General features: G+C 40.9%; 1 protein-coding gene across 5 annotated transcripts in view; it reads left to right on the top strand.

The window, feature by feature from the left end:
* The window catches only part of SLC4A11 (solute carrier family 4 member 11), a 207,046-nt gene that overhangs the window by 110,324 nt on the left and 86,412 nt on the right, over positions 1-10,310 (top strand). For all 5 annotated transcript variants that reach the window (XM_042470069.1, XM_042470067.1, XM_042470065.1 and 2 more), the window contains exon 3: positions 825-977. In XM_042470069.1, coding sequence (XP_042326003.1) covers positions 825-977 — 153 coding nt within the window. The remainder of the gene's footprint in view (positions 1-824; positions 978-10,310) is intronic.

Genomic DNA, 10,310 nt, shown 5'->3' with positions numbered 1-10,310 from the left:
GGGATTTGCAGTTTAGGTTGAAGTATTTAGAATTCTCATCCAGAGAATTTTAGTGTGTCTGAGCAAACTACAAACCCTAAGATTCCATAGGATGACACCATGGCAGTTAAAGTGGAACCGTAGTGCTATAACTGTATAGTGTGAAAGGGCCCCAAGTGTACAGATTGTCTGAGAAGGCAATGTCTTGTGACAGTCCTGGACTCGTTGGTCTATTGCAAATTTTCCCAATCGCCTTCCCAGATTTTCTGGATTATATTTCCCATCACAGCTAGCCATTTATGGGAGTTGCAGTCCAGGACTCTTGGAGGATGCCAGATTGGACCTAATGTAGAAGACAGCTGCTTTTTATAGTATACATTTTGTTGCATCTCCCTCTTGGGCATTTCTTAGAATCTGAAATTGGAGTCCTTAAGTACGATGTGAAGCTCATTTTTCTTTCCTTCCTAAAGTTTCTAGACATGTTGGCTTTGTGGAGATATAGTACAAGCTGCATTTTGATGTGACTTAAAACACAGCAGTTCAGTTTCTTTGGTCTTCATATCTTGTGAAAAAGAGATTGACATGAATGGTCCAGAACAGACTCTTTAAAGCTTAAATACTCCCTCCCGTACTTCCCCAGAGTTTTTCTTTTCATCCTAAGTCAGACACTCCTTCGACCTGCTCAGAGAAAACGCTGGAAAGCCGTCTCACGGAGTGAGGTGGCCCACAGAGAACAGAGCCACCATTTTGTTCCTTCCTTTTGAAAACAGGCTTGAAAAGACCTTCCTTTCACTTCTCAAAATGTGTCATAGTGCATGACAGTAAAACAGCCTCTCTTTTTGCAGGTTACCTTAAATGCGATACAGACGATGGCTGCGAGAACAAAGAAGAGGTAGGAGGAGAAGAGCTCTTTGACACCGTCAATTCCTCCATCGTCTCTGGGGACAGCATCAGGTTCTTTGTGAATGTCAACTTGGACGTGCCACAGAATGTTACAGGTAAGGATACAAGGCCAGGCTTGTACCTTTCTCTTGTCTTGACCCTGCAACCTTTACGGGTTTGGTTTGTCAAAGATCTCAGTCATCAGAAGACATGGCTCCACTGAGGCCAGTTTTGAAAACGCAAGTCGATACTTAGAATTGGAAGCCCTAGAGATGGTAGTGCATGCACTGGTAACCTCGAGGCTGGACTTTTGCAATGTGCTCTACATTGGGCTACCTTTGTAGCAAGTCCAGAGACTCCAGGTGGTTCACAATATGGCAGCTAGATTGATTATGGATACTGTACATCTAGGAGTGAGCACACCACACCAATCTTAAAATCACTCCACGGGCTGCCAAGTAGTTTCCAGGCAAAGTACAAAGTACTTTAGCTATTACCTTTAAAGCCCTACATAATTTGGGTCCAGGTTACCCGCAGGATCGCCTTCTTAGGTACAATCCATTCCATACACTCAGCAACTCTGGGGGACATTTGCTTCAACTGGCCAGAGGACTTTTTCATTGGCTGCCCCTAGTCTATGGAATGACCTGCCAGCTAAATAAGCTGGCAGAATTTAAAATGGTATTAAAGACCTCTCTCTTCAAGCATCTTACCCAGTTGATTTTAAACTATGAAATTTAAATTGGTTTATTTTAATCTGAGTCATTTTAATGTGCAATGGTCATTTTATTCTTGTGTTTTAATTGTACTTTTTAAAAGCACTTTTATCTTTTCAAATGGCACTTTATTCTTTTAATGAGTGATGTATTTTAATACTGTAATAGTTTAATTCTGCCTTGATGCTCAACTTTTTGTATGTTTTTAATGGCATAGTTATTTTAAATTGTAAGTTGCAGGAAATAACAACAAGAAACAAACAACTTTTAACATTCAGTTATATATTGTATTTCAATCTGTGTCGTACCCCACAAGCCTTGGTGAGAGGTGGGTAAGAAATAACAACGATAACAATAATTGTTGTTGCATTGCAACGGTATTGGAAGGTTCAAGATTTGGATATATACACATGTATTGATAAGATTTGTAATGTGTATGTAATTGATTTCATAGACAGAAGAGCAAAAGCCGGGCTTAGCAAAGGCACAAACAGTGGTCAGCACAATGTTTATGGAATGCAATTTCCGCCTAACATTCCACTTGTGTTGACTTGCATCTGTGTCTATGCCAGCCATGTTAGCATAACAGCAGGTGTCTTAGCCATGGAGGACTTGATCTACAAGAACCCCCTTTGAGCTGAACAGGAAATGAACTGAAGTGGTTGCAGATTTGGGGATTATTGGCAAGGACTGAGCACGCATAGAGGAGATACACTGAGCCAGGAAGAATCAGAGACTGAGGAAGTTACTTTTTTGTACGACTGGTATGAGAATACTCCAGCCACCATGTTGATGGGGAAATCTTGGAGTCACACTTAAAAAAAATAACCCAGTTCAGAGAGAAATAATGCAGTTTGGCACCATTTTAACTGCCATGGCTCCATCCAACAGAATGCTAGGATTGGGATTTGGATGAGGCACCAGCTCTCTTTGACAGAGCAGGCTACAGACCTTGTTAAACTATGCATCCCAGGATTCCATAGGATGGAACTATAGCACTTAAAGTGGTATCAAACTGCATTACCTCTACAGTGTAGATGCACTCAATATTGCAATTTCTTGGGCAACCCAAATGGCCTTGACCGGTCTGCTGACAAACCTAGTACTTTCCTATAGGTTTATCCACTGTTGCCTGCACCCAATATTTCCTGTCATGTTTCATGTGGCACAAAATATTATGCTCCCCTTGAAAGAATGTGTCACAGCTCCTGGATTCATCTTTCCAAATGTCGGATAGATGCAAAAGTCAGGAGCACTTATTATCAGCTTTGGCTGATGTGCCAGCTGCCCTCCTTCCTAGAATTAGAAGACCAAAGAAGGCTCGACATGCACTGGTAACCTCAAAGTTGGACTTTTGCAATGTGCTGTACATTGGGCTACACTTGTACCAAGTTTGGAAACTGCAGTTAGTTCAAAAACATGGCAGCCAGATTGATCGCTGGCACATGGGATCCAGAACAAACCTGTCAGAACTGCTGTTGGCTTGTTTTTAAATATACCGTACTAACATTTATATCAACACCACTACACAATACATTTACCTTAATTCATATATAAACACAATTGCATTTATACAACGAATAGAACATCAGACCATGCTGGTCAAGGGCAGAGGTGTACCCCTACTTCATTTTGGGGGCACCAGGGGCTGTCACACTATCTGGGGTATATCTGCATAAGGATGACCGTGAAATGTGCAACCACTACCTCTGAGATGAGAATCCACTCCAGATATTGTCAGACTGCATGTCCTAGTGGTTCTAGCCAGCATAACTAATGGTGAGGAATGCTGGCAGTTACAATCCAACATCATTTGGAGTATTTCCACTGCTCTGACTGCCTGGTTGCACCTTGCATGAAACCCAACAGGATATCTCCCCTCCACCAGTATTTTCTCTCTGAATACAAAATTTCATGCTGCCCCTTGAGGGACATCATTGTTGACAATGAAATAAGGTGTATGCTGGGGAAAAGTAGGATGGGTGTGGGATGTAAGGGCCAATTCCAGGCAAGATAAACAGGGGCTAAACTTAGCACATTACAATTTGGGGATCGGGTTGGGCGGAAGAATTGCAGAATGCCAGCTCCTTATCATGCTGCTGCTGTGGCCTATGTCTTGTTTTTTCCCCTTCTCTTTGTGCAATCGATTGTGCTATTATTCACCGCTTGGCTATTTGAAAAATTCTTGCAAATACCATTGTTCAGCTCTAGGGAAAACACCCCTTTGGAATGAATAGAAGCTGTGTGTGTGTCTTGGTAGGTGCTTTCTCTAGCAGTCTAGGGCCATTTCCCTTGCTGCTTTTAGATGCTCAAAACACAGAGCTCCCATCTTCAATGTCTGTAAAAAATGTAGCAAAGAAAGAAAATTGTATGGAAGATGATGGCTCATTTTGAAGAAGGTAGCGCATCTGGAAATGGATCCAGAGAATCTTCTTTCTGGAAACAGATGAATACTACTGGTACGGTGGTCCCTTGTTTTCCACTGGGGTTTGCTTCCAGGATCTCCTGTGGATACCAAAATCCATGGATGCTCAAGACCCATTTAACGAAATGGCAAAGTAAAGTGTCACTCCTTATATAAAATGGCAAAATGAAGGTTTGCTTTCTAGATCTTTTTTTATGGGGGACAGAAATATTTTCAAATCTGTGAATGGTTGAATCCATGGGTGCAGAATCCATAGATATGGAAAGGCGATTGTATTACCATTCCTATATTTCTGAGGAGGGTGGAAAGACACCCTCAGCATGGTGGGCTACTGAGACTACCTTGTCTATGTCAACATCAGCCGCATTCTGAATTGTGCTTAGTTATGTTGTTTAATTAATTTCTATCCTGACTTAATCCCAATATTGCTTAAAACAGTAGTCAGTAAAATTTTTGTTTTAATTGAACAATCTCTTAATACAGTGGGCCCTTTATCTGCTGGGATCTGGCTCCAGGACACACACACACACACACACACACACACACACACACACACACACCCATAGATACCAAAATCTGTGAATGCTCAAGTCCCATTATATGCAGTGGTGTCCCTTACATAAAATGACAAAATCAAGGTTTGCTTTATGGATTTAAAAACAAAACATTTTCAAGCCATGGATGGTTGAATCTGTGGATGCAGATATAGAGGACTGGCTGTACATTTGGAACAGCTTAAAATACATTTAAAAAATACAAGTACAACTCACTTCATGCAAACGTTTTTCTATCACTTCAAAACGATAGCGTTCTTTAAAAAGAAATCAAAGAGGAGCCAGTCTAGCTTCCCAAGAGAGGAATGCATGGGAGCAGCCCCCGAGAAGGCTCTCTCCCATGTCCTCACCAACTGCATCCGTGAAGATGGTGAGACGGAGAGAAAGCCCTGCTCCAAAGATCTTAAGACTCAGACATTCTTTTATAGGACAAAACACTCTTTTTCATATAGTCTAAACTAAATTTGTATTGGGGACTGTAGCTCATAACCAGCACTTTCAGTTCTGCCCAGAAACAGACCAGTAGTTGATGAAGCTGTTTCGAACAAGGATTCCCTAGAACCAGCTTGGGAAAGTTGCCAGTTCTTGCTGGAGGATCCTAGGACTTGTAGTCCAAAGAAAGTTGGAACGTTTCCATGCTCTGATTCTAGATATGTTTAAGGTTGTTTTCCAGTGTCAGTATAAATGAGCAGCGAGATGCTATTTTTTATTTGGTTATTTGGTTTATTTGGTGCAGAGGTAGGAACTTCTGATTCAGTTCAAGATGCATATGTCTGGGCTTAGAACAGTGGTTCCCAAACTTTGATGCTCCAGATATTTTGGATTTCAGCTCCTAACATTCCTGATTCTTGACCAAGCTGGCTGGGGCTTCTGGGAGCTGAAGTCCAAAATACCCAGAGGACCAAAGTTTGGGAAACACTGACCTAGAACGATGCTGAGATCAACCTTTGTGCATTATGGGACACACCTGTGAAGAAATCTAGAGAGCTGCGTAGTGGCAGGTCCAGTTCTTTCAACTGGGTCACAGGTTCACTTGTGGTGCAGTGTTCGTATTTTTCACATTTATCCACACGATGAATGTAAAGTATTTGTTGTTATCTGCTGCCAAGCTGACCTTGACTTATGACAGCTCTATAAAAGAGAGACCTCCAAGTTGCCCTATCTTCAACCCCCCTGCTCAGGTCTTACAGACTCATTGCTGTGTCTTCTTCAGATGAGTCCATCCATCTGGAATATGGTCTTCCTCTTTTCCTATTACTCTCCATTTTACCAAGCATTATCATCTTTTCTAGTGAGTCATGTTTTCTCATGATGTGTCCAAACTACAACAGTCTCAGTTGAGTTAATTTGGCTTCTAGGTGGTTTCTAGGAAGAATTCAGCCTTGATTTGCTCTGGGACCCACTTACTTGTCTTTGCAGCAGGCCATGGCATCCACAGGACACATCGCCAGCCCCACATCTCAAATGAGTTGATTCTCTTCCTATCCACTTTCCTCACTGTCCAGCTTTCACTACTAAACGTAAAAATGGGAAAGGCAATGACACGTAAAGAATATTCACTACTTTTCTTGTCTTTGACAACAAAGCATCTCTTCCCACACTGAGACACTTTGTTGTGGAGATAAATGTTTGGTCCCCTTAACATTTTTGTCATTTCAGGACTTTTTAATGAAAAATTCATTTGTGTGTGGGGACCCCCCCCCCCTTTTAAAAACAAAATTTTAATGCAGAAAACATTTTGCACCAAATGCACTGTTTTCTGCCCAAACCACTGTTTTTAAAGAAGTCTTAAACTATGAAAAATAATCAGAAAGACACAAAAACTCTGCGGATCTTGGGAAAATAGTTATTTTTTTACATGCAGAGATGAAATAAGTAAAGATTTCCATCTCTAATTTGCACACCAGTAATGATTTCCTTCCCCCGCCTGGGTCTGATGAAGGCATGTCGATCTTTGGGATGCAGTTTTGATAACAAAATGTTAATTTGCAGCAGGGGAAAAATAAAGCTTAAATGCTTCTTACCCTCAATGACTCATATACCAGCCATCTGAACTCTGCTTGGATATGAATTTATGTGGTTGTTAGTGGTTCCTTGTAATAACTCCGTACATTTTAATTTCCAGTGTATCGCCTCCATATGCACTGCAAAAAACAGCAGGGTGATTTGAAAATGCAGCATGTTTGGGATTAATTTATGCAGACACACTGTTCAAACACTGCTGCTGCCACTTATGAAAATGCCCATTAGACTGCTGTTGCAAATTACTGAAATTAGTGATAAATGGATCATTAGAGCATTAATGAAAACATATTCCACTCTCTGACAGCAATCTCAGTGTCATCCAATTTGGCAGCTTGTTTTATCCCTTCTGGATCGCCCACACTTCATAATCCAGACAAGATGCTTTCCTGAAGCTCTCAAGACATTGAAGTGATCAGCTTTCAAAGTCAAAGTTTCTTTTATTTGAACTTTTAAAGTTATTCCCAAGCAAGAACGTCAGAGCAGCCATGTTGAAGTGGGCCAAAAACATAACTTGTCCAGAATGATTTTCCTAACCAGTCAATCCCAGATACCTCAACTATCCACTTTCTCTAACTGCTCATCAATGTATCATAATAATTCAAGACAAAGCTTGGAAAAGTTACTTTTTGGACTGCAGTTCCCAGAATCCCATAGTCACCATGTTCATTGGCCTTGTTGACTGGGTAGTTTTTGAAGTTGTAGTAAAAAGGTATTTTTTCCAGGCTCTGATCAGAACTAAGTTGCTAAACTGGAAAGCTCCATGTAGTCCCTTCACAGACGATGGCTAAGATTCTGCACTGCAGTCTACATTTCCTAACTTTACGAATCCATTGCTACCTTGCTTTGCAACAAAGCCCTGTTAGTGAATTGCAAAGATGCACATCAAGGAAAAATGTGCCAGCACTTCCTAACCAGGATCATAAATGCCCATTGAGTATCAGTTTATGCCACATAAATCACTCCATTGGCTGCCATTGCACAACAGACACCTGTGCTGCCACTAGGTAAATAAGGACACACAGAACTATTCAATTCAGTTTTGTCTACACACGAGGCCATTTACAAATACTGTGAACCCCTCGTATCCTCTGGGGTTTAGTTCCAGAATCCCCCATGGGTACCAAAATCTGTGGCTGCTCAAGTCCCATTAAATACTGTGGCATAGTAAAATGGTTATTCACAGGATAATGGCTCTTGTGGTAATCTCATTTTAATTGCGTTTTTGCACAATTTTCTCGGGTTAATCACTATATAAAGTCCCAGTTTTCCCCCTGTGTGATAAACTCCTTAGAGGTTTCTAGGAGAGACATTCACCCCGAATAACAGAACTACAACAGTCACAACATTGGATGCAAAAGATTGGTCTGTGACTCTACTATCATCACCTTTCTTGTCCGGTGTGATTTTTTAAAACTGTATTTTGCCTAATGAAGAAGTCAGTGGAGCTTTGAAAGCCCACATGATATACAGCGGTCCCTTGATATCCGTTGGGGTTTTGTTCCTAGACACACACACACACACACACACACCGGATACCAAAATCCGTTGATGCTCAAATCCCATTATGTACAGTGGCAAAGTAAAATTGTGTCCCTTAGATAAAGTGACAAAATCAAGCTTTTGGAATTTATAATATTTAAATATTTAAAATATTTTCAAGCTGTGGATGCTTAAATGATTAAAAAAAATCCGTGGATATGGAGGGTTATGTGTATTATGTGCATTTTGGTTGGCCAATTTTCAAAAAGACACTCTTTTGTGGATTTTGGATTTTGTTGTATATTGCTGAATCACCTTTCTTAGTGTGTAAAGGGCTACAAAAGCATCCTTGGGGCCATATGGGGTCCTGGGGCCACAGCTTGCCTATCCCTGCTATGCAGGATGTAAGCTTTCTCCCCTTTAAGACAATGACGGCTTGTTGGCTGACGTCTCTGGGAACACTTAAATATAACAGGCTCATCAAGTAGGTACTATAAAATGAAATAAAAATGCTGTTCTCTTATTAATAATGAGTTCTAGAAAGCGTGCCCAGTGCCTCGAGGTATTTGAATGCATATACAGACTGCAAGTGCAATAAATCTCACATGCTTGCTGTTTTAAAACTGTCAGCTTGCTAGGCTCTGGCGTAAATCCACTTGTTGGAAAAGATGCTCTTGCATAATTTCTGAGAGGCAAAAATGATGAATTGGGGACAAGAATTCGGAATGTGCTAATGACAGTGGATGCTGGTCATGAAAGCCTTTGACTTCACAAGTCATACTTTTTCAGTCTCAGAAAATCCCATGGCCTTAGAGTCGCCCTAAGTTGGAAATGACTTGAAGGCACACAATAACAGCAAATAGCTTGAATATTCCTCATCTGAAAAGCTTGGAACGAGAAGTGTTTTGGATTTTTTTTTCAGATTTCTTTTTTAACAGCAGCAACAGCAGCAGCAACAACAATGTCTATAATATGTAAAGCAACGTTGCTGTTGTTGTTGTTATTAAAAAGAAAACTGAATCTGTTTCAAAATATCTTTCCACCAAAGCGCGGAACATCAAACGTATATAATCAAAAACGGACGATAAAACACAACAGTATAAAATGCTAAAATGCTAACATAATATGCTAATATACTAGCTAATATACTTGCTAATTATATGCTAGTACATATATTTTGGCTTCTCCATATGCTTTCATGTTCCTGCTAACTGTACATTTCCTGATAGGAGCTGTTTCTCAGTATGTCTCTTGAAAGATGCTGAACATCTGTGCCTGAAGTCAGAAACAACCACGCAACAAGTCTATAACATTTTTTCTTTTTCTTTTTTTTACTGGCTCGTGATTTAGTGCAAAGCCAGTCGGAAAGCAGGATGTGGCTTTGTTCACGACAATAATAGGGCCGAAATTTACACTTTTAACACTTCTACATGCCGGTTTATGGGGATTGTTCCACCCTGGACAACAATAGCTCATTCCTAGATACCAAATCAACAGTTTCCTGAAAGGCGCTCCAGACGAACGCCTGAACATACACATGCACACATATGCAACCTGCCTGGCGGCTTGTCTAGCAAAACAAGAGCTTCCCGAAGGATGCTTTTGAGCTCCTGTGAAGACCGTTTGTTTAAAGGGGGTGCAAGGAAAAACTCAAGAGAAAGTCCACTTTGGTGGCGCCAAGGAATTCCACGGAGAACTCCCATCCAGAGACAAGCGGTCTGGGGTTGAATGAGTATCATTCCACACACAATGGCTGCATTTCCTCACATTAATGCCGAAGTCCTTTTTATGTCGCCAGGCACAATGCCGACCCCATGATCTTCATCTGATAAAACCTATTTTAGAAACCTGATGTCAAGGGTGGGAGGTGGGCCACTTAGACCTCCATACAGTTAAGAGCGGAAAATAGATGCACCAATTGTGTTCCTGATAGGCTTGGCCTCTGCGTGAGCTTCCTGGATTTTCTGAGTTCCCCATTTTTTAAGAAAAGAAATGGTGTTTAGAAACTTCATTTTTGCCCCACCTTCAGAATATTGGTGCACAATTGATGTGTGTTTAGATAGGAGGAAATAGGATTCATTCCAGGATTTGTGTGCCAAGATGACTGTGAATGAACAAGGAAAGGGGGTTTGCTTGTTTCTTTATGTATTTAAAGTATTTCGACATCGCCTCCCAAGCGTATCTGGGAACACTTTTAAGATTAATTGATGTGTTTGAGGATGTGCTCTCATGGATGTCAAACCCTTCCTG

The sequence above is a fragment of the Sceloporus undulatus genome, chromosome 5 (genome assembly GCF_019175285.1).
Source record: "Sceloporus undulatus isolate JIND9_A2432 ecotype Alabama chromosome 5, SceUnd_v1.1, whole genome shotgun sequence".
Taxonomy (NCBI): Eukaryota; Metazoa; Chordata; class Lepidosauria; order Squamata; family Phrynosomatidae; genus Sceloporus; species Sceloporus undulatus.
The sequence above is the reverse complement of the archived record's forward strand: the minus strand, read 5'-3'. Positions and strand labels throughout refer to the sequence as shown.